The 25,311-nt window shown below is 40.3% G+C and overlaps 1 protein-coding gene across 7 annotated transcripts in view; it reads right to left on the reverse strand.

Annotated features, from left to right (window-relative positions):
* The window catches only part of LIMS1 (LIM zinc finger domain containing 1), a 156,622-nt gene that overhangs the window by 10,764 nt on the left and 120,547 nt on the right, over positions 1 to 25,311 (reverse strand). For 5 of the 7 annotated variants that reach the window (XM_045053981.1, XM_045053980.1, XM_023251535.2 and 2 more), the window contains 2 exons: positions 16,207 to 16,366; positions 382 to 448 (listed from right to left, as the gene is read on the reverse strand). In XM_045053981.1, the coding sequence (XP_044909916.1) occupies positions 382 to 448; positions 16,207 to 16,362 (223 nt within the window). In that variant the 5' untranslated portion in view covers positions 16,363 to 16,366. Of the gene's footprint in view, positions 1 to 381; positions 449 to 16,206; positions 16,367 to 21,314; positions 21,586 to 25,311 lie in introns of those variants that run through there. The other 2 variants (XM_006930019.4, XM_003983861.6) reach the window with 2 other exon arrangements.

A 25,311-nucleotide genomic window follows, 5' to 3' on the forward strand; every position in this document is an offset into this window, starting at 1 on the left:
TGGCTAAAATGCAAGCAAGTTAAACACTTGTGTTACACACAGCAATCCTTAAGCATGTGAAGCACCCCTCCAATGTTTTCTCTGTCTCTCTCTTGGCAACCTCAAAAGCGAGTAAAGGCTGAATTAACAGGGGACAAGAATATTCCAAAGGATCATCTAATAAAAGTCCTAATCAATCCCCAAAAAACTTTACACTAGGTGTCCTTAAAAAACATTTCTCTCTGGGTTTTGATACTCTTCCAGTTTGTTACATATTAATGATAAGGAAAAGGATGTATAAAGTACCTGAATGCTATTTATAATAAGCACTAAACACCATTTCCACCATTGACATAATTTTGAGACTCACTTTTTACTCTGCTATTCAGCAGTAAAACTTACCACACTGATGACAGCAAGGAGCAAAGAGCATCTGAAAGTCATGTTCACAGTACTTCCTTCCTTCAAACTGAAATAGAAAGTACCATCAGCTTGTACAGATGAAACAATCACAGGATGAATATAATTATTCTGTGGAGACATATGGAAAGATGTTTTTGAACTAAGAGCTCTGCCCTAAGAATTATAATTCTACTGAGATGTTTAAAAGCAGATGTACTTTTGTACTTTCCCTACACCTACCTGCATGTGGGTACAGGAAAGATATACTCAACAACTGGTACTATGGCTCCAGAGTACAGTGAACTCCCTCTAACAATGATGAACTATTTTCTGGCTTGCAGACTCACCTTTAGGAGTCTAATGAGAGCGGTGGACTCCTCTCCCTAGAAAATACACATATATACACAAACCGTTTCCCACTTTTTTTACGTTGATATCTGAAATGTTGTATTATAAACTTAAATATTTACAAAGGGTAGATAGTTTAGTATATTTTAGATCTAAACATTTTAAAATGAGGCCAAAACCCATTAAAAATTCTCTGTTTTAGGGGCGTTTGGGTGGCTCAGTCAGTTAAGCGTCTGACTTTGGCTCAGGTCATGATCTTGCAGTTCATGGGTTTGAGCCCCACGTCGGGCTCTGTGCTTTGGATTATGTGTCTCCCCCTCTCTCTCTGCTCCTCCCCCATTCATGCCCTATCTCTCTCTGTCTCTCAAAAACTAAACGTTAAAAAAAATTTTTTTTAATTCTATTTTAATAGTTGGAAAATTCACATCCTCTACTTCTCTCCTTGAACTATTTCCATTTCATTTCCCACAAAGTTTTATCCTGGTATGATATTTTTTCCTAAATTCCATACTGAAGTCTTTAACAGATCACCCTACCATACTTCTCGGCAATTAAAACGTATATAACAAAACTTTAAAATTTGTTTTACTACCTGAACCCATGAACTCTAAAAGCTAAAAACATTCTTTTTATTCTGGATTAAGTTATCATTATAATTATTAGTACACAAATAGTTAAAACATGAATATGTGTACAAATGTCAAATTTTACTTTCTACTATTTGTTTACTTAAAAAGCCTATCGTGGAGCACCTGGGTACCTCAATTGGTTAAGCAAGCACCAGACTTCAGCTCAGGTCATGATCTCACAGTTCATGAGTTGTAGCCCTGCATCAGGCTCTGTGCTAACAGCTCAGAGCCTGGAGCCTGCTTTGGATTCTGTGTCTCCCTCTCTCTGCCACACCACTGCTCACACTCTATCTCTCAAAAATAAATAAACATTAAAAAATTAAAAAAAAAAAAAAGAAAAGTGTCTCTTAATGAGATAAGCAGGGCTCCCCTTCCTCTCACAATTATTCCATGTATCCACAGATAAATAGGACTTACCAATGTGAGAGTTCAATATGAATTTCTATTTTGGGGGCTGCTTTTTACCCTCTTCACATAAATAAGTCGTGAGAATTATAGCATGTCTCCCTTTGAATCTTTGAACTCCTTACAATGTTCACATATTGCATATTGTTTGACTATCAAAATCCATTTTTAGTGATGTAGCAGTAGTCAACTAAATTTGGTCAATTGTGGAAATTAGCTGCAGATTTAGCTCAATTTATTGAACATATCCACTATAGCTTAATCTGCAGACCAGCCCAAGTAGATTTATTTTGTGCCAGAAAAAGGCTTACTTCATTTTGAAATTCAAATGGATGAACTCTAATACGTTTAATGAATCTGTTTTTTAAAAAAAATTTTAATTCATGTTTATTTTTGAGAGACAGAGCATGAGCAGGGAAGGGGCAGGGAGAGAGGGAGACACAGAATCCGAAATAGGCTCCAGGCTCTGAGCTGTCAGCACAGAGCCCAATGTGGGGTTCAAACTCATGAACCGTGAGATCATGACCTGAGCGGAAGTTGGACACCCACCTGGGTGGGTGAGCCACCCAGGTTGGATACCCCCGTTTTTTTAAAAATTTTTAAATTAATGTAATGAATCTGTTTTCAGAAGTTACAAACAGATAATCATAAATTGATATGCTATATTACCCAGTTCTCTGTCATAATGCACTGTGGGTAGCCCCAACCGGAAGTTATTTATGAAGTAAATATGTTCCTTTATTGGATGTTACAAACATATATAGAAATCAGATGTTTAGCTTTTAGCAGTAATTAAAAAAAGAAATCAAGGGGTGCCTGGGTGGTTCAGTTGGTTGGGTGACTGACTTCAGCTCAGGTCATGATCTCATGGTCTGTGGGTTCGAGCCCTGCGTTGGGCTTTGTGCTGACAGCTCAGAGCCTGGAGCCTGCTTTAGATTCTGTGTCTCCCTGTCTCTCTTCTCTTCTTCCCTTTGTGTTCTATCAAAAATAAACATTAAAAAATTTAAAAAAAAGAGAGAAATCAAATATAAAGACTCAGAAACAACTCCACTGATTTAGTTGGAACCGATAAACTTTTTTATCAGCTACCCTAGTCTTTTGTTTAATTTTTTTTTATATTTATTTATTTTTGAGACACAGAGTGAGACAGAGTATAAGCAGGGGAGGGGCAGAGAAAGAAGGAGACACAGAATCTGAAGCAGGCTCCAGGCTCCAAGCAAGCGTTCAGTACAGAGCCTGATGTGGGGCTCAAACCTATGAACTGTGAGATCATGACCTGAGCCGAAGTCAGTCACTTAACCGACTGAGCCACCCAGGCGCCCCCTCGGCTACCCTAGTCTTAATCCATGTTGAAAGACTGGGCTCAGAACTGTTGGTGTCAACTGGCCATGTAGCTTTATTCTTTTTTTTAAAGATTTATTTTTTATTTTTAATTTATTTTTATTTTTGAAAGAGTGTGAGCAGGGGAAGGGCAGAGAAAGAGGGGAATAGAGGATTTAAAGCTGGCTCTGTGCTGACAGCAGCAAGCCTGATGCAGGTCTTGATCTCAAGAACCATGAGGTCATGACCTGAGCCAAAGTCAGATACTCAACCAACTGAACCACCCATGTGCCCCTGGCCATGTAGGTATAATAGCAAAGACTGGTTAATGACAACAATGCATCACAACATTTTTAGTAGGAAAACAGAATGTTTTGTGTGCCACTTATGTGTGTGTGGCAGGTTTATTATAATTTTTAAAATCAGTTCTTTTTAATGGAAACAACCAAAAAAAAATCTGTCACAGAATTTGGAGACCATTAAAACATAGTTTAATGAGAAAAAAAAAAAAAAAGAAACATTCAACTTTTAGTTTGTATTTAATGAAAGAGAAAGACATATTGCCTAAGACAAAAACAAAATGAGTCCAGCAGTTAGCATATATACTATATTTGCTAGCAGAAGGTAGAAAAAAAAAAATAGGATTGGTTGCAATTTGAGTAAGTCTTTTAAGACGTGATTCAAATAGGTAGCATAGAGTGGAAGTTAAGAACACTGACCATAGATCCAGAATGCCTGAGTTTAAATTCTGGCTAAACCAGTGACTGGCTGTGTGGCCTGGGTCAAGCTGTTTAGGCTCTCAGTGCCTTGTGAGAGTCACAGACTTCTGTTTTGGCTCTGGCTCCTAACATATACGCATCATGTTCATAATTTCTTACCAATGCTCTATGCTTTGCTCTCACAGACATCTCCCTTTAAAAGGATAAATCCTGTGATATACATATACAATGAAATACCACTCAGCCATAAATAGGAAGGAAATCATGCTAGCTAGCTAGCTAGTTATTTATTTATTTATTTATTTATTTATTCATTCATTCATTCATTCATTCATTTATTTTGAGAAAGAAGGGGAATGTAAGGGGCAGAGACAGGAGAGAAGGAGAATCCCAGGCAGGCTCCTCACTGTCAGGGCAAAACCCGATATGGGGGGCGCCTGGGTGGCGCAGTCGGTTAAGCGTCCGACTTCAGCCAGGTCACGATCTCGCAGTCCGTGAGTTCGAGCCCCGCGTCAGGCTCTGGGCTGATGGCTCAGAGCCTGGAGCCTGTTTCCGATTCTGTGTCTCCCTCTCTCTCTGCCCCTACCCCGTTCATGCTCTGTCTCTCTCTGTCCCAAAAATAAATAAAAACGTTGAAAAAAAAATTAAAAAAAAAAAAAAAAACCCGATATGGGGCTTAAACTCACAAACCATGAGATCAAGACTTAAGCTGAAGTTGGATGCTTAACTGAGCGACCCATATGCCCTGGAAATCCTGCTATTTGCAACAACATGGACAAACCTGGAGGGCATTATGCTGAAAGAATTAAGTCAGGCAGAGAAAGACAAATACTGTGTGATCTCACTTATGTGTGGAATTTAAAAATGCCAAACTCCTAGAAACAGAGTAGTCTGATAGTTACTGGGACCTGGAGGGATCAGGGAAATGAGGAAATATTGCTCAAGGGGTACAAACTTCCAGTTATAAAATGAGTAAATTCTGGGCATCTAAGATACAGCACAGTGATTACAGTTAACAACACTGTATTGCACGCTTGAAGTCTGCTAAGACAGTAGATCTTAAATGTTCTCACCATACACACACACAAAAGGTAATTATATGAGGTGATGGATGTGCTAACCTTACTGTGGTTATCATTTTACAATATATACATATACATATGAAGTCATCATGTTGTACACCTTAAACTTAATGTTATCTGTCGACCATATTTTAATAAAACTGAAGAAAAAGGATGAGTCCTTTTGAAATTAAAGATAAAAAAAGACAAAGTCTTAACAGGAAGTTGTCATGATTACTCCCTACATTTCCAAATCTGCTACAAATCTGAACCCAGAACAGCCAGCACAGTTCCTAAAGCTAGGCTTCATCCTTATCAAGAAAATACAGAAGGCAAGATGCCTGGGTGGCTCAGTCGGTTGGGTGTCCAACTCTTGATTTCAGCTCAGGTCATGATCTCACAGTTCGTGGGATCAAGCCCTGCATCAGGCTCCATGCTAACAGTGTGGAGCCTGCTTGGGATTCTCTTTTTCTCTGTCTCTGACCCTCACCCCACTTACGTGCACCCGTGCTCTCTCTCTCCCTCAAAATAAATCAGTAAAACCTTGGTTTGCAAGCATAATTCGTTCCAGAAACATGCTTGCATTCCAAAGCACTTGTATATCAAAGCACATTTGAAGAACCATTGGCTCAGGTGTGATCATGTGACATTTGGCATCATGTACTACTTGTATTGCAGGCACTGCTCATTTATCAAGTTAAAATTTATTAGAAATGTTTGCTCTTCTTGTGAATACCTGCAGAGTAAGTTACTCGCAATGCAACGTTTTACTGTAAATAAAACTTAAAAAAAAAAAAAAACAAAGAAAATACACAAGGCAGGGAAAGACTAGAAGCCTTATGGGTTTGAGGACTCCTGACTAATGACTTTTTATTGGTGTTCTGGGGCAATTAATCACAGTAAGATTTGAGATTCCTTTCTCTTGTGAAGGGGGAAAATCAAGTGCTACTGTGAATACAAATGTATTATCAGAGAAATCAACTTTAGGAAGAAGAATCCAAAAATTTAGTTCTCTCAAACCAAAATACAAGGATCCAGAAATGGATCCCTTGAAACCATCCATAATGCAAACCCTTTGCATACCCTGGGCTGTGCTTATTCTGTATGAGGACTTAATGCAAGAGAATTTCTTTTGCTACAACAAGCGCCTCTTTTCTACAGGTATAGACATGATCAAACACAGTTATGGGCTTGATATCCAAGCCTAGGAGAAAGGCCAGAAGTTGATCCAAAGTAAAACTCTAGGATAAAAATGAAAAATCAGAAATCAGAAATTTGAAAAAATCAAACTTTCAGAAGTACTACCTTTCTAGGTAACTGCATGTTACAACCCAAAACTGGTTTAAAACACCCTCAGCTTATAAGAAATATTAATTTGAATTAATTAATTCAATATTGAATATTGAATATTCAATAATTAATTAATTACTATTGTTGAAACGGAATGTCTAAGAACCCTACTTGCTGCCACCTGCCTGGAACAGGGATTGTTCAGTCTGGGGGAGGATTAACTCCAACCAAAAATAGCTCTGCTTTATGTTTTATGTTTGAATTCTGTGAAGACTCTCTTTCGAGGAGGGTGGGGCTTGATTCTGCTGCTTTAAAGAAAGCTCAGAATTAGAAACTTAGCTGGTAGTCTCATTTCAAGGCAAGTGCAAATGTTGGCAATCTTCACTTGGTGATTTGTACTGGTTTGTCATAAATTGCTTTGAACTGAGTGGGTCAGCAGATAAGCTCCTCATCTAGTTGGGAAGCTTCCTCCCAACCAGACCTCCCTTCTCAGGGTTCAGCCTTCCTGAATAATCATGATTCTGTGTAAGAGGAAATGAGTGAAGAAATCCCTTTGTAAACCATCTTTCTACTAAATCATTCATTATAAATTGGTCTTTCCTGTTATGCATTTTGTGATAGGAAAAAAAGGATACATTTGGGAAATTCAAACTAAGGAGAGAGAAAGAAATCTGAAGTATTAACAAAGAACTTAATGTGTACTATGCCAAAATGAGAAAGGCTGCACAGCATGTTCCTAGTTCTTGGTCCAGTCCATCCTGATTTGTAATGTTTGTAGAATTATATCACCCTTTAACTGTTGGTTCAATTTTACTCTCAAAAGTACCTTCTTAGGGGAAATACTAAGATAATCCTTTTACTGGAGATATGCTGAGATGTCACAAAGTTAGATTTGGGAGCTGTTATGGTGGCTATATACATATTGTTAGCATTAGGACCTCTGGGCTGAGCGGGTATCCCCCTCTGAAATGGCATTTAAACAGCCTGCTCATGCCACCAATGACTTGGTCATTTTACAAATATTTCTTCATATGTATTGGAATATGACTAGACATACTGGTAACTCATTAAAACCAGTACTGATGAAAACAGATTTCCCTTTGAAGCAAACTACAATTCCAAATGCAAAAATCACTAATTGTATACAACTCATACATTTATCTGACCTCTCTAAATTTTCCTAATCTGAAAATGAGGAACAGAAGCATGGAAGTCATTATCAAGTTCTATCCAAATCACTGTGAAAACTGTATTCACTCCCAGAACTAGGGTATAGTGTGGTCCACACAGTATACCCTACAATGTAGGCTTTCCATAAATATTTACTGAATGACTGGATGAAAAAGTAGTGATGGCCACATACAAGAGAGCATTATCTCTCAGAATGATAAAATATCAGTCCCAGGAAACCATTTCAACTTCAATGAGAGTTGGTGCATCCTAGTGGAGGAGAACCCAGTTTGTGCAGACAAGCAGGCATGAGTTAACATCCTGATTTGACCACGACCCCACTAGTTAACCGTGGTCAAGGTCTCTGAGCCTCATCATGGCCACAGGTAAGTTGGGAAAAAAAGTATCTAACTCACAGGATTTATGTGAGAATCAAATGAAAGAAGAACAACAAGAATAACAGTCTACAAAACACTTAGTATAGGGGCGCCTGGGTGACTTGGTTGGTTAAGCATCAGACTCTTGATTTCGGCTCAGGTCATCATCTTGTTGGTTTGTGAGATCGAGCCCTGCGTCAGGATCTGCACTGACAATGCAGAGTCTGCTTGGGATTTTCTCTCTCCCTCTCTCTCTGCCCCTCCCTGCTTGCACTCATGCGTGCAATCTCTCTCCCCAAATAAATTAAAAAATAAAAAAAAAGAAAAAAGAAAAGAGAAAGAAATACCTAGTATAGTGCCTGGCTCAGAAATAAAAGTATTAGTGTAATTCACAAGTCTTTAAAATCAGGAATTGTGGGACATTTATTCACACATAAAGTACTACATTCTAGACAAGGTTAAGGACTGTGACTTAACACAACAAGCTAGGTGACCTTACTCTCAAGAGACACATGGAAGCAGAAACAGCACCTCAACTCCTGGGGGTGTTAGGGGTGGCAAGCAATACCACCAACATGATTGTTTGAACATGTTGTTTTTATTACTGCCCTGATCACTACCTTCCAATACAGACAAAATTAAAAGATAAATATTTTTTGGAATCATTAATATTTATTATTTTTTTAATTTTTATTTATTTATTTTGAGAGAGAGAGAGTGCACACAAGTGGGAGAGGGGCAGAGAGAGACAGAGAGAGAATCCCAAGAAGGCTCCACACTGTCAGCACAGAGCCAGATGCAGGGCTTGATCCCACAAAGTGTGAGATCATGAACTGAGCTGCAAACAACAATCAGATGCTTAACTGACTGAGCGCCACCCAGGCGCCCCTGGAATCATAAACATTTAACAGTTGTTTAAAATTAAAACACAGAAGTAGGATATTTGAAAAGAGAAAAATAAATTTCAGTTAGTGGAACCAGTACTAATCACCACACAGGTAATGTATCTTGCCTTCTGCTAAATGAGGATGATATTTTCATTATGAATAGTTGAATGATGACTATCCAAGAACGGTATAGTTATCTTTTCTTGTGTCAATTTAAACCAGAAAAATGTAGGCTCTCTTGAGGGTCTTTCTTAAGTGAAATCTGTCTAGAAATACTTTCTAATTAAATTTATGGGGCACCTGGGTGGCTCAGTCAGTTAAGCATCTGACTTCAGCTCAGGTCACGATCTCGCTGTTTGCGGGTTTGAGCCCCATGTCGGGCTCTGTGCTGACAACTCGGAGCCTGGAGCCTGCTTCTGATTCTGTGTTTTCCTCTCTTTCTGTTCCTCCCCTGCTTGCTTGCTCTCGCTCTCTCTCTCTCTCTTTCAAAAATAAATAAAGCTTACAATTTTTTTTTTAATTTATGGAACAAGAATTAGCTCTAACTGCAGTCAAATTCTGAGAGACAGAACTATAAAAAGGTTTTTTATTTTGTGAGAGTACTGCCTAACCAACATGGGGAACACACCCACTTACAATGGACTTGCTATATCCCTAGTGAAGATCATAACCCTCATTGTTTAGTGTAATGGTTCTCAGCTGAGGGTGATTTAGCGCCCCAAGGGATATTCTGGTTGTCAGGACTGGGGATCTAGTGGGGAGAGATTACTAAACATCCTACAATGCACAGGACAGCTTCCAGAACACAGCATGCTACCTTGGTTCAAACTCATAACCGTATCAGACACATGTGATTAATCCCTTGTTAGAGAAAACTGAAATTCAAAAATATTAAATAACTTGCACCAAAGCCAGTAGAGCTGGGGTTCAATCCAAGGCTGTCCGACCCTAAAATCTACACTGCTTCTTCTGTATCCACCACCTCTTTTAGACAGAGCAATAGAGAATATAACCTAGAATTCTTAAATTATCTTGTGGGTTTCTATCAACTTAAAAACCATGGCTTCTCTGCCAACACACGATGTGAACTTCACTTGAGAACTGTTAATCTGAACACAGATAGATGAAGAGGTAATTCTGTTGGATGTGGAACAATGACATTACAGCCTGGAACTACTGTGTTCCTTTTTGACAATGTACCAATAAAGTGAATTCTCCTTCTATTTCCATTGCACAAATCTGAGGAAAATGCTGAGGTCCTGAAACAACCTAATTATGGATACATGGTTCCTAAGACATCCTAGGATGCACAGCTTCACTGACAGTTTCTCTCAGTCAGCAAATATTCAGAGGACCCACTAAAGGCGAGGCACGATGCTAGAAGCTGCTGCAGATATATGTAGTGACAGCCTGTAAAATCATATCATGGTTATTTTCTAAAAAAAAGTACCTTCCATTTACTAAGCTCTTTACCAAGTGCCACTGTGCTGAAATATAAACATCATCTATTCCGGTTTTCAGTAGATTCTGGGGTAGAAATCTGTCCTCAGGTAGATTTAACTTCCTATTACCAACCAGTCTGTAATACTGTGAAGTTTTGTATTTAATTTTCAATGACTTGATCTTGGTCAGCCTAGTCTAATACACTGTAGGATAAGCTCCTTAAGACTCTATCTACCTTGCTCATCATTGTACTCCTAGAATGTAACATGGTGCCTGACACACTGTAACTACCTAACTAATATTATAAATATTGTTAAATGGATGGATAGGTCAATAAAGAATGAATAAACACACACATGGGAAATCTCATGATGTCTGACTAATCGAGGCTGTTTGGTCACCTTCAATCTGTGACAGTTCCTCAACCTTGCCCTGTCTTAAATGACCTTGACACTTTAAAAAAAAATGTATGTTTATTATTGATTTATTTAGAGACAGAGCACGCACACACAAGCAAGAGAGGGGCAGAGAGAAAGGGAGAAAAATCCAAAGCAGGCTCAACACTGTTAGCATAGAGCCTGACGCAGCCCTTGATCCAATGAACTGTGAGATCATAATCTGAGCTGAAACCAAGAGTCAGGTGCTTAACTGACCGAGCCCTGCCCTTGACACTTTTAAAGGGTACGGGTTGTGTTTTGTAGAGTGCTCCTCATTATGTGTTTGTCTCATGATTAGACTGAGGTCATAGATTTGCGGGAATACCACAGGGGTAATAATATGCTCTATTTTCTTGTATCATATCGGAGAGTACATGATCTCAACATGATTTCTTACTGGTCATGTTTACCTTGACCACTTGATTAAGAGGGTATTGGGGCGCTTGGGTGGCTCAGTCAGTTGAGCGTCTGACTTCGGCTCATGTCATGATCTCACGGCTTGTGGATTCGAGCCTTGTGTCAGGCTCTGTGCTGATAGCTCAGAGGCTGGAGCCTGCTTCAGATTCTGTGTCTCCTTCTCTCTCTGCCCCTCCCCTGCTCGCACTCTGTTTCTCTCTCAAAAATAAACAAACATTTAAAAAAAAAAAAAAAAGATGGTATCTGCCAGGGGCACCTAGGTGGCTCAGTCAGTTAAGCGCCTGTCGTAGGTTCAAGTCATGATCTCATGGTCCGTGAATTCGAGCCCCACATCAGGCTCTGTGCTGGCAGCTCAGAGCCTGGAGCCTGCTTTGGATTCTGTGTCTCCCTCTCTCTGTCTCTCTAACCCTGCCCCACTCACGCTCTGTCTCTGTCTTTCAAAAATGAATAAACGTTAAAAAAAAAAAAAAAGATAGTATCTGCTAGGTTTTGCCACCGCAAAGTCACTACTTTACCCTTTCTATATCCCTTTCAATACCCTTTCAATCCCAACTAGATATAACATGTCAGTCAATAAAAGAACATTTTGGGGCGCCTGGGTGGCGCTGTCGGTTAAGCGTCCGACTTCAGCCAGGTCACGATCTCGTGGTCCGGGAGTTCGAGCCCCGCGTCAGGCTCTGGGCTGATGGCTCGGAACCTGGAGGCTGTTTCCGATTCTGTGTCTCCCTCTCTCTCTGCCCCTCCCCCGTTCAAGCTCTGTCTCTCTCTGTCCCAAAAATAAATAAACGTTGAAAAAAAAATTAAAAAAAAAAAAAAATAAAAGAACATTTTGTTAAGGCCAGTATCCCAAAAATCGTCCCTTAACTATGATTCGTCTGTTGTACCTCCTCCCCCAAAAAACACAAAAATTTAAAGTAACTTCATTTAGTGTTATATGTCTGGAAATTATTTCCAAACAATTTGGCAGAAGATGGGTGTTGTGGGTATGTGTGTGAGATGCATAAGGATACATGATATTCACTGTATTATTCTTTCAACTTTTCTGTAGGTTTTAAATAACAACTAAGTTTATTCAAGAACACCACATTGGCTTGAACCAATATACCAAATCAGTGGTTCACCTATGGTAGTGAAAATACATCATGACTAGGCATTTCACTCAGGGTTCTACCCAAAACTGAAATTTCCTATTTTTACATAAGAATACATTTCTTTCATCCACCACTCTGGACAATGTTCATGAAATGAGCAATAGGTAAATGAGTAAAGACTCTGAAGGATAGCCTGCAATGTTTATATTAGAAAATGTGTTCCCTGGGTCCTAGTGGGAATCTTAGCATTTTATCTTGCCATCTGTACAATCCAAGTACTGTATACATACCATTGTATTTATTAAGCACCTAGTAGTCATCAAATACTGCATAACAAACTATAGAGATACTGAATCAATGAGAACAGTCCTTGCACCCAAGGTATTCAATGTAATAAATTGTGAAATGCTGTCTTTACTAAAGGTATAAACAAAGTGCTGTGTGTCATCAGAGAAGACAACTGAAATGAGACAGGTGTGAGTGGCCTGAAAACATGACTAATGTGGTCTTGTAAATAAAAACATCCCAGGTACAGCAGTCATTGATGACAGAAGCTATGGAGCACAAGAAGCACTGAGACAGACCTTATATTTTTTAGCAGTGATAGATTACAGCCTCAATGGCAAACTTTTAAGTTCACTTACTGAACCACATAAGCTGGTGGGTTGGAATTCACCCTGCATAAAGGAGCCAGTGCAGGTAATAATCCTGGTTGCTGCTAAAACAGTCTTAAGAGGAGCTGAAAATGAGCCAGAAATAGCTGAGCTCAATCAGCTTACCTCCAGACACACATCCTCATGAATGGGTAGGAAACAGCAGTGTAATAGTAGACTTGCCTTTGGGGCCAAAGGGAGGAGCATCCTGGCCATCTGATCCCAAATATCAGAAGTTACACAGTATAAAGTGAATCCCATTTTCAAGGGGAAGAACTAATCCTACAGAGAAAAGACTAGGGATGGTGGAAATAAGGGAAGGTTGATGTTTTAATAATAAGACAAAAGCAATACAAAGCTGTAGAGTAGAAAGGACACATTCGCTATTATTACCAAGATTGAAGTCCATACTTTGTGTCTCAAATGGAAAGCAAGCCAGGTAAATTTTTAAGCTTGCTTTTCAGTAACTGAAAATGAAGATTATTTCTTGGAAGCCCTGGAGAGCTTTTTCTCGGATATCATTCAACCAAAAAGAAAGGCCAGATTTTCTACATGCAGATTTACACATCCCTGGCCTTGGAAAAGGGGTTTTAATTTTAAGTGTAGCTAAAACAGCAATCTTCCAGGGGCGCCTGGGTGGCGCAGTCGGTTAAGCGTCCGACTTCAGCCAGGTCACGATCTCGCCGTCCTTGAGTTCGAGCCCCGCGTCGGGCTCTGGGCTGATGGCTCAGAGCCTGGAGCCTGTTTCCGATTCTGTGTCTCCCTCTCTCTCTGACCCTCCCCCGTTCATGCTCTGTCTCTCTCTGTCCCAAAAATAAATAAATGTTGAAAAAAAAAAAAAATTTAATAAAAAAAAAAAAAAAAAAAAAATAAAACAGCAATCTTCCTCAGGACCCAAGGGACCTTAAGCTGGGCAATAGCCCATTCATAGACTAGTTCTGTGTATTCATAACATTCTGGAATAATATCAGATGGACCCAGGAAGCATATTTATAGTCCAGAAGTAAAGAGGAGTGAGGTGTGGGCAGGAGGACAAGTGTGAGTCATGCTTTATTCTGTCCCACTGAAAGCTCTCACAGAGCCTCCCCTCTGACTAAGCACAAGTGGCCTGACAGCTGACAGAACACAGATGCGGAACCAGGACCTTAGGAGGTGACAGTGCCTGACAACAATTATTAATTCCAAAGTGCCAGGTGAATGGACCATATAATATTGAATTAATGTTTGGAAAAACTGACCCTGCCTTTCCCTTTTGGATCCTTCTCTTCCTCCTCTGGACTCTCTCCTAAGGTTTTTGCCATAACTAACCATTTCAATAAAAATATCTAGGTTTGAGGGGCATCTGGGTGACTCAGTCGGTTGGGCATCCAACTCTGGATTTGTTTGGCTTAGGTCATGATCCCAGCATCATGGGGTCAAGCCCCACATCAGGTTCTGTGCTGAGCGTGGAGTCTGCTAAAGATTCTTTCTTTCTGCCCATCCCTGCCCCTTCCCCTCTCCTGCTCTCGTGCTCTCTCTCTAGACTTAAAAAACAAACAAAAAAACCCCTTAGATCTGAAAAGAATACGCATGGGAAAGAATACCATATTAGACATTAGGAGACCAAACTAGGTTCTAATCCCATTCACATCACAGACCTACTGTGTTATAGCAACACTTCAACATCTTTGGGCCTCAAGGGGGGAAAAAAAAAGTAGGGGTAAGGTTGGGACTGACAGAGTATGAAGACTCATGTTTCCTCAAGAGGCAGACACTTGGCTCTCTTTAAGTGACCTCCTTCCTTGCCAGAGTCCTGGCACACCTCTACTGTGCTGACCTGAGCCAAAGTCCCAGCACACCCCCACTGTGCTGACCTGAGAACCTGAGTGTTCCATCAAGACCACGGAAGCAGGTCCTTTTCCTTTTACTACAACTGAGGACTGCCCTCCCTCCTGCCCCTGCTCCCTTTCTCTCCCTGTTGCCTAGACCCCTAGCGATTTCCTTTTCTTCTTCAGAAATCTAGCTGCCGTTCTCCTCATTACCACTGGCAGCTTCACCCACAACCTCAGGAAGGGATCTGTTACCCTGATGCCAAGAAGCACAGTCCCTGCTCTAGCTGCCTCCTTGGTCTTCCCTCCTACTACGCCTCTTCTCACTGTCACTTGCCATTCCCAGCCCAAAGCCATCACATTTGACAGAAAAAGAGATTCCCACTGCCCAGGGAAGGAGTTTGGAAGAATGAAGGAAAAGAAAACAAGAATCTCTTCCTGTTGCTAGGGTTTTTATTGTGGGGAATATAGTTTCTGGGATACAGCAGGAGCTCAAATATGTGTTCTAATCAAAACTCTTTTTTTTTTTTTTTTTTTTAAAGACAGAGCACGAGCAGGGGAGGAAGAGAGAGAGAAAGACAGAATCCAAGCAGGCTCTGCAGGGTCAGCACAGAGCCTGATGTGGGGCTTGAACTCATGAAACCATGAGATCGTGACACTTAACCGACTGAACCCCCCCCCCTCCCAGATGCCCCTCTAATCAAAACTCTTAAAGCTTTCCCCAGAGTTATGTTACTATAGACAGGGCAGTTCTGCATGTCATGTGCATATGATGGGGTAAATAGCTTTTCTGTAGGCTGGCCTGGAAACCTCCCTCTCAGGAGGCGTTATTTCCATGGGAAAATGCCATCTGAGTGGCAAACAACTGACTTACTAATAACCACTAAAAATTACCTTTCCTTCCTCAGGAATGGCTTTTAAAACAGGGAAATTAAAAAATGTGCTAGGCAAAGAAGAAATCAAAGAGCAGCTGTCTCTGGCTATAACATAATTCTATGTACAGATATTATCACAGAGAGACATGCATATGAATAACACACACATATAAATATGTAAGGAGTAAGCTGGTAAAAGTGCACTATCTAACTAGTCACACACACACACAACCACTCTCATCTTTGTTAACAACATGGGCTTGGCCTCTGTAGACTACTCCCAAAAGCAGACATATTCTGTGAGTAGGGGCTTTTAGCAATGGTAAGAAGAAATCCAAGTGTAGACACCACAGGGTAACACACGAGAATCAGGAGCAAGAATTTGGAAAAGAAGATACATAGAAGAGCTTAATATGGACAGGATATCCCTCCAAAATATCCAAATAAGATCCTTCTTAGAGAATAAATGCATGGAAGCTCCTATTGATTGTTTGAAAGGTAGGTAACAGATACCCTGCCTTAGAGAGGATGTTTCATGGTGCTCTGAGTTGGGGAAAGACAGAGGCAGGAATCAGGAAGGTATGTGTAGGGGGCAAGCAAATCAGAAAACCTGCGGCTAAAGCTTACAAAAGGGCTCTGTCTGCTGAGCTGAAGTGCACAGATCTGATGGGTCGAGTCACAAGGCACCAACGGTTCTGGCACAGGAAGGTGAAATGAACAGTACAAGTTGGTGGGTCTGTCAGGGCATTCCACACAGAAGCCATCACTGACCTGACAGGTACCAAAATATCTGGTACTTCAACACCATCTTCATACTGAAATTTAAACCAAAGAAGGATGCCTCAAAACAAGGTGGAGTGGGAAGGGAACATTGCTTCTGTCCAGGCTGACTCACCTCATAAAAGAGTCCCTCTGGGAACTGCTGGAAACACTGGGCACACACGAAGCACTGCTCGTGGTACAGCTCCCCGTTACTGTTTACTATCTTCTCGGCGGGCGCAAAGCCCCCCTTGCAGCGCTCACAGGTGGCATTGGCCAGGGCATTGGCCATGTTGCTGTAATACACAAAGGACAGAAGTCACAGACTGTCTACCTTTTCTTAAACTTAAGACTAAACAACATAAAGGGTAAGGAGAAAATTCTATCTGATGACAAAAATCATATTATAGCCCTAAAGCCCAATTTCTTGTGTCTTAAGTACTCAACTCAAACTGTTCCCATCTCTTTGCCTTAGCATCTTAGGTGCTGAAAGGGTCTCTTGCTTGGAATCTGTTTTTAATATTGCTGACATTCCTCTTGCTAAATATACTAGAAGAGGGTGCCTGCTACCTGTGAGGAACTAGGGATAGAGATTAAAGTCAAGAGTTGCTCTTGAGAGAGCTTGACTTTATAGCTTCCTAAGTAGCCTAATTAAAATATCCACAGGTCACCATCTCAAAGCCAGTTTTTCACCCTTCTGAGAATAGAATCTAAATTGCATGTCAACTGAATGCCATGTCCTAGGCAGGCTGGACACAGATTATCCCTTTGGTTATATCCTGCTGAAGGCAACTGCTACAGTAGCTCTTAAAACCAGCCAGAGTGCCATGGTCCTGTAATCTCATTAGTAAGACAAGTATTAAGCACTGGCATTATAAGCTGTATCTTAAAGTCACAGCATTGTCCATTATGAAGATCATCTTACAGACATGACACAGGGAGGTTCAGGGAGGTGGAATGACCTATCCAACTTCACAAGTCTCAGTAGTTAATGGAAGATACAGGACCAGAATCCAGGGCCCCCATTCATAAAATCACAACCAGATTATAGTATCAATTTCAAAAATCTGAGAATATGTGATAGGACACCATCACGCTTTACATATTAGGCAGTCAAGTGACCACTGAAGAGCCCAGTGACCCGATCTCTCCCTTGCAGTCATTCCACTGTACCTTGAAGCATATAGGAAGAACTCTATAAAGGGTTCCAGGCCCTATTTAACCACTGTGTATTTGGGGGCGTCTGGCTGGCTCAGTCGAAGGAGCGTGCAACTCTTGATCGTGGGGTCGTGAGTTCAAGCCCCATGTTGGGGGTAGAGATTACTTAAATAAACTTAAAAAAAAAAAAAAAAGAAAGAAAGAACTGCTTTGTTTTAAAAGGCCATGAAGTGAGGAATGTCCCCTAACCAGAGCAGTCATTGGCCAAACTGTCCTTCACAATTTGGCAAGTTTATTTTCAGATGCCCACTCAGAGCACAAGCTCTACCTGTGTGTCTAGGTCCCTGGTGCAGCCTGTAACCACCCAGATATTGAATCAATCCACCTGGTAAAGATACTGCTGACATTCTCCAGGATCTTCACAACTACCCTGTGAGGCAGGTGAGGAGTCTTCATTTTACAGATTAATAACTGCCTTGTCCCCAGCCGGTTTCTAAGTTTTGCCGTTTCCTTAGCAGAAAGGCTCACACATATGTTGTCTCACCTCCACCCCACCCCAGTGGAAGAAAACTTTGCCTTCTTGCCCCAAATGTTTCAAAGAACAGTATTCCTATTTTGTAGCCTTGCCATAACTAACTTCATGCAGAAGTACCATGTTCATAACCGCATACCAATCAAAACTCAACTTTACTTAATAGGCTTAAATATAAAATTAAAACATCACAAAAAAAGAAAACAAAGGAGCGCCTGGGTGGCTCTGTCAGTTAGGTAACTGACTTGGTTTCGGCTCAAGTCATGATCTCATGGGTTTGTGAGACTGAGCCCCACATGGGGCTCTGCACTAAGCATCATATAGCCTGATTGGGATTGTCTCTCCCCCTTCTCTCTGACCCTCCCTGCCTGCATGCAACTTGCATACACTCTCTCAATAGATAGATAGATAGATAGATAGATAGATAGATAGATAGATAAAATCTAAAAAAAGGAAAAGAAAAAAAAAAGGAAGACAGGCAGCCTCACTGCTTGGCAAACCTAGCCTAAGTTATCACATTAAAACAAATTTTCTACTTTGTCATTTCAAAATTACTGTTGGTTAGGGAGAAAAATCTTCACATTCCCTTCTTACTGGGTTTTGCCGTAAGCTAGATGAATTACAACAATTTTAATAAAGCCCTTGGAAAGGTTTGTGTTTCTCCTTTCTCCTGACCAAAATCCACAGGTGTCCCTAGATGAAGGATGGGAAGCCCGCACCTGCCCCCATAATTCTTAATATCGTTTTGAAGATAAAATTTAAAACAGTATGTAACTTTGGAAGCCAGAAGATGCTACTCAAAGACAAAGTGTCATTATTAATTTTCAACCCCCTCAAAAGGTTCACTCAATCCTTATAATTTTAAAAGAACTCCTAAAAAGCAGGAAGTGCAGAACATTCTGGAATGTCCTGATCCATTATTATCTTGGTTCTTAAAGTACAGGGGTCACTGTGACCCTTTTAGGGGTTCAAAAACTCCCTTCCTTTTTCAACTATATCTCTATGGGAAGCATATTTTCTTTATATACATTAGCGACATATTACAACAGGATAAACACAGAATCAGAACTGAGAAACTGTCTTAGACAGTCACTAATGAGATTTGCAAAAATGTAATTCAATGCCATTTTTCCCACCAAGCTTTTGTCATTTGAAAACAGTTATTTTTCATAAAAATTAATATCAATAGTTATTAGTATTAACATGTAATGGGTTTATTGTTTTTTAAATTAATAAATATTTTGTTCTCAGTTTTATTTTCAAAAACAGTAAATATCGCTAAGCAAAAGCTCTTTGGGGACCTCAATAATTTTTTTTTCATTTTTTAAAACATTTTATTTATTTTTGCAAGACAGAGAGATAGAGCATGGACAGAAGAGGGGCAGAGAGAGAAGGAGACACAGAATCTGAAGCAGGCTCCAGGCTCCAAGCTGTCCGCACAGAGCCCGATGTGGGGCTTGAACCCATGAACCATGAGATCCTGACCTGAGCCGATGCTTAACTGACTGAGCCACCCAGGAGCCCTGGGGGACCTCAACAATTTTTAAGAGTGTAAAGCACTCCCAAGACCAAAGCATTTATCACCTGTTTACTACTCATTATACTAAACACTGGTTATAGTCAAATTCAAATACTCAAATAGAATTAGAAAATAGGTTGACACATTATAAAAACAAATACATAGTTTCCCACACACAGGAAAAATAAACTAGTTTTAGCCATAATGTAATGTGTATTTTTGAAGAGGTATTCCTTTTAATAACAAGCAGGATAAGGAAACAGAACCTTAGAGGAAACTTTCAGAACAAAAGCCCCAATAATCTCACCCAGCTACTGAACTGTTTACATTTCCTTTTCCTCTCCTGTTTTTGACCCTCTGGCAGTATTTATTCAATGGACTATTTTTTAGAGCAGTTTTTGGTTCACAGCAAAACTGAGCAGAAAGTGTAAAGAGTTCCCATTCACCCCCACATCCGAGCCTCCCCTGCTACCAACACCCCCACCAAAGAGGTAGTACTTTGTTACAACTAATGAACCTACAGTGACCTGTGTATTTTTTTTTTTACAGTTGTTTTTATCTTTAACACTACTATGATAGAAGTTACATTTTATTTTATTATTTTTAGTTCAGGTAATTATTTATTTATTTATTTATTTATTTACTTATTTATTCAATTTAAATTCAAGTTAGTTAACATATCATGTAGCATTGGTTTCAGGAGTAGAACCCAGTGACTCATCACTTAAAACATACAACACTGAGTGCTCATCCCAACAAGTGCCCTCCTTAATCCCCATCACCCATTTGACACATCCTCTCACCCCTCTCCCCTCCAGCAACCCTCAGTTTGTTCTATTTCAGAGTCTCTTATGGTTTGCCTCCCTCTCTACATTTTAAAAGTTATGAATGATAGTTATAACTGTCATCAGGCTAGAAATAATTACTTGGCTGATTTTTCAAAAAGGGATTTATGCTAAGAAGTGTTGATGACAAAGAATATATATGTTGGGAAGTATCTTTACATCTGGCCAGTCATAACTGATTGTTATGTCAGTCATAACTGACCCACTTCCACAAATTAGCTGCACACAGAAAACTTGGCATCATTAAGCTTTTTGTTTTTCTTTTGTCTTATTGATCAAAGTATGGGAAAAAATTTTCTGGCATTAAAATGAAAAACAAATTTGTAAATCCAAAAAGCATCTTGAAAGTCCATGAAGCATTTTGGTTACAGTATAATTATAATTGCCCAATTATACTTAAACAGAACTCTTTATAAGTTGTGAAAAATAAATGACATCTGTTACAATACCACACAGAATGGGTTCATGGAAATAGAGAATCAGGTCAGTTAAATTCTCCTTAACTCTTAATTGACAAATTGGGAATCTGCAATAATTCGAAGCTTCCGACTTTACATGAGTTGGTCTAAATAATACTAAATACTACTCTGCACTATTTTTTTTATTGTTTGCTAAAATCCACTTAATGACATGAATTAGGCTAACTTTTTAGAGTTAATGGCACACACACACACACACACACGCACACGCAGGTTACACAACATTCTTATTTATTCATTCAGTCCCTTTGAGACAGTATTAAACCCAGTTAGCCTACTTCAAACTGCTTTGTTAAACCTAACAAAAATGTGCATCCTTATTAACAGTCTGTAGTTCAGTTTTTACTGTTCCCCTCAACTGACCCCTTATGTGTAGGAAGTTTTAGAGCATACAATTTTTCTATTATAAATCCTGACAGCAAAAACTCTAAATCTCCCTCTTGGACTACATAATGAAAATGTACTATTATCAGGAACCTACTGAAGACAAAGATGTTACTACTATTACTTTAAAGGCAGCATTTTTGTTCACTTCTGCATTTCATCTGGTGGATTCTTGCCTGCTGGAATACACCGCCCGCCCCTCCATCACCCTAGAATGCCCCTGCTAAAAGTCGAGGAAATAAAACCATCAATAGCTAGTGAACTCAAAACCCAAGATGGCTAGATCTGGAAGAGGGGAGCTCCTCCCCCAGGAGAAGAGACACTTACAATTTCGCATAAAAGTCACAAAACTCCTTGTAGACCTTTACGTCACTGTGCCTGCGCTGCAGTTTGGACACAGCCCTCTCGTCTTCATTGCCATTAGCCTGGTGGACATTGTTAAGAGCTGTCTGGGGGATTTCTTCATTCTCTGGGATAACATAGGGGCACACCCTGCCCGGGAACGCCATCCGTGGGTGCTTGAGAGCCCCAAACCCAGGGCAGAGAGTAGCAGGCAGGGACAGAGAAACAATTTCCAGGCCTCCCCTGTTTCCCTGCCAGGGTCACTCCCACTGTTCCCACAGACGTCAGCCCTGCGTTTGCCAGGATCATTCCTAGCCTTTCATGTTAAGAGCTCCAGCAGCAAAGCAGTCAGTTGGTGTGCCAGTCCTGATTTACTGAGGCATTTCTGGAAGCTCCAGAAAACATTCCACAAAGCAGTGACAGTCTTTGCTGGAACAATCTTCCTGATGGACTGTGTCTGTAAACACTGCTATGGAAGGAAGAACTGCTTGGCAGGGTCCGAGAGAAACAAACATCCACGTGTCCTGGGGAATCTGTCACCAGGCATCAACCACACAAACACTGTGCTTCTTGTAAAACATCCCCAGATATTCTGTTCCTAAACAAGCTCCCCACTGAGGCCAAATGCAGCTGGCACACTCTATGGGGCGTTGTAATGCCCAGGGCATGCTTGCCAGCTATACCCACGGTTGCCGTCCCCCAGGGGTCTGTGAGTACCTGAGATTTGGAGCTACTTTGGACTTTCATTGATCCTAGTACTTGGTACATAGCAAGAGTTGGATGATGTGTTCAATGAATGGACACAAGAAGAAATAGGAAAGCGCTAGAGTCTAGTTAGAAACCCCCAGCTAATCCTAGCCTTTATCATGGTTAAGGATGCTGCTGGCATTCCTGCAATAGTCAGTCTACAGTACTGTTGTCTTGTAGCAGTGCTACAGATGAGGAGGGTGATGATGAAGGCCACGGGCAATAGAGGGGCTCAGAACCTTTCTCCAGGCCCATTCCTCTGAGACCTAGGTGCTCGATTTCTCACCAAAATCAAGGTACCAAGGGCCACTTAAGAAAGAAAAGCTAGAGAGGAGGTAAAAGGTACACTGACCAACAGAGGTCACACTAGAGATGAGAGCCATGAAAGCATCAGCAAACAGACACAATGCAGCTGAGACTCCCAAATAATAACAATAAATAATGCTACCTAAGCATTTGTAAGTACTATCACATCCCTATAAGGGAGGTATTATTTACAGATGAGGAACTGAGGTGTAAGGAGGCTGAATAACTAATTAAGTACATGGGAGAGTCAAGATTTAAATCTAAGTAACCTTATTCTAGAGCCTATGTTGTCAACTACCATGTCAGAAAATAGTTAAACATATTCACTGGAGAGCAAAATAAGTTAACTACAAAAGATTTAAGTAGTGAACACAAAATGAGACAGAAGCAGAAAATGAGATCTAGTCTTCCCACTCTGAAACCCAATGAATGATCTCAGAGCACAGGTCAGAAATTTAAAGGCTGTGGGGCTATGGATCCTGCTCAGACCCTAAGCCTGTGGCTGATGGAGTAAGAGACTCACCCTTTTTTTTTAAGTAGGCTCCACACCCAGTGCTGAGCCCAGTGCAGGGCTTGAACTCATGACTCTGAGATCAAGACAGCTGATATCAAGAGTCGGACACTTAACCAACTGAGCCATGCAGGCATCCCAAGACTCACCATTTTTAAAGAGGAAAGAAACAGCCTCATGGTTTAACATGTATAAAACATGTAAAGTTTTTTAACTTTATCACGACCACGTAGAATAGAGGAGGCAGCAGGCATGAACACACACACACACACACACACACACACACACACACACACACACTGACTCTGAGACTAGAAACACAATGCCACTGAATTAGGGGTAGCACAATAGAAAGAGGGGAACCATGCCTCCTGCCCAGAATACTTCTTCCCTCTTAACCTGATTATCTTCTATTTACATTTCTACTTTATCTAAGACACTCCTAAAAATCAATCTTTATTTTAATTATCTTTAAACTTTTCTATCTCAGTATACTGGGACCAAGTCCACAAACATGGGGATTTGCCCTCCTCAGGGAAAAGATTCTAGACAATGGCTTAATGGTCAAAAAGAAGGAAGGGGGCCCCACTGCCACTGTGTTCTCAACAATAATCCTTCCACTTTGCCAATTTACAACTAGTGTTCAGAGTTAATTTTTCCTGCATAAATAATAAATAAGAATCACCTTCTTAGCTTAAGAGACCTGCTTAAAGTCACACAGCTAGCAAGTGGAAGATCCCAAATTCAAATCCAGACATCTGCCTCCAATGTTTCTGTTTGTTTTTTACCTCTACATAAAATCTATCCTGTGGCCAAAAGACACATGAAAAGGTCTCAACATCACTAATAATAAGGGAAAGGCAAATCAAAATCACAGTATCACCTCATACCTGTCAGAAATGGCTAAAACAAAAGACACAAACACTAATTTGAAAAGACATATGCACACCTATGTTCACTGAAGCATTATTTACAATAGCCAAGATATGGACATATCCTAAGTGTCCACTGACAGATGAATGGATAAAGAAGATGTGGTATAAAAAAAAAAAAGATGTGGTATATATACACATACATATACATATACATACAGTGGAATATTACTCAGCCATAAAAAAGAATGAGATCTTGCCATTTGCAACAACCTGGATGGACCTAGGGGGTATTATGCTAAGTGAAATAAGTCAGGGAAAGAGAAATACTATATAATGTCATTTATAAGTGGAATCTAAAGCCAAACAAAACAAATGAACAAAGAAACAAAAGCAGAAACAGACCCATAAATATAGAGAACTGATGGTTGCTAAATGGGAGTGTGTGTGTGTTGGGAGGGGGGATGGGTAAAAAAGGTGAAGAGGAGTGGGAGGTACAGGCTTCCAGTTATGGGACAAGTAAGTCACAGGGATAAAAGCTATGACACAGGGAATATAGTCAGTGGTATTATAATAGTCTTATATAGTAACAAATGGTAGCTATGCTTGTGGTGAGCATAGCACAGCTTATAGAATTGTAAAATCATGATGCTGTACACCCAGAACTAATATAATAGTGTCAACTATACTTCATCAAAAAATATATATATACACACATACACATACCAAAACCAAAATACATAAGCTAAAACTGTAAAACTTCTTGCATAAAATATAGGACAGTTATATAACAAATTTAAAACAATTTTTGTTCAAGTTTTTATTTTAGGAGTGGGGGGAATGGGGGAGGGGCAGAGAGACAAGGAGAGAGAGAATCCCAAGCACTCTCTGCACTCTCAGTGGCCTCAATCTCACAAACCATGAGATTATGACCTGAGCGGAAATCAAGAGCTGGATGCTTAACCTAGTAAGCCAAAAAAATTTTTTTAAACAGGGGCACCTGGGTGGCTGGTTCGGTTGAGCATCTGACTCTTGATACTGGCTCAGGTCATGATCTCACTGTTGTGGGATGGAGCCCTGCGTTGGGGTCTGTGCTGAGTGTGGAGCCTGCTTGGGATTTTCTCTCTCCCTCTCTCTCTGCCCCTCCTCTGCTCGCTCTCTTGCTCTCTCTCTCTCTCTCAAAAATAAGCAAACAAAAAATTTTTTAAGTGAAATAAAATAAAATCTATACTGTATGGGTGTTTCCAGTAACTGATACATTTGTCTATGTCTAAGGAAAGAAGCTATTAGGCTCTATTTGTTTGTTTTGTTTACAATATGCTTACAGTTCTTAATCCATACTAGGTACAATGATTGCAAATCATGTTCATTTTCCTACCAGAAACATCATTAAATCCAAATATTCTGCCCACTGAGGTAATGCTATTGGCGATACCAACCTAAGGGCAGGACGCTGAAGTAGGTCCTAGAGATTTCCCTTTCCTTCAGTTCAGTTTCCAGGGGATCTGAGGATAAGTTTTCTATGTTCTTTTCATCTCACTTCACA

The sequence above is a fragment of the Felis catus genome, chromosome A3 (genome assembly GCF_018350175.1).
Source record: "Felis catus isolate Fca126 chromosome A3, F.catus_Fca126_mat1.0, whole genome shotgun sequence".
Lineage (NCBI taxonomy): Eukaryota > Metazoa > Chordata > Mammalia > Carnivora > Felidae > Felis > Felis catus.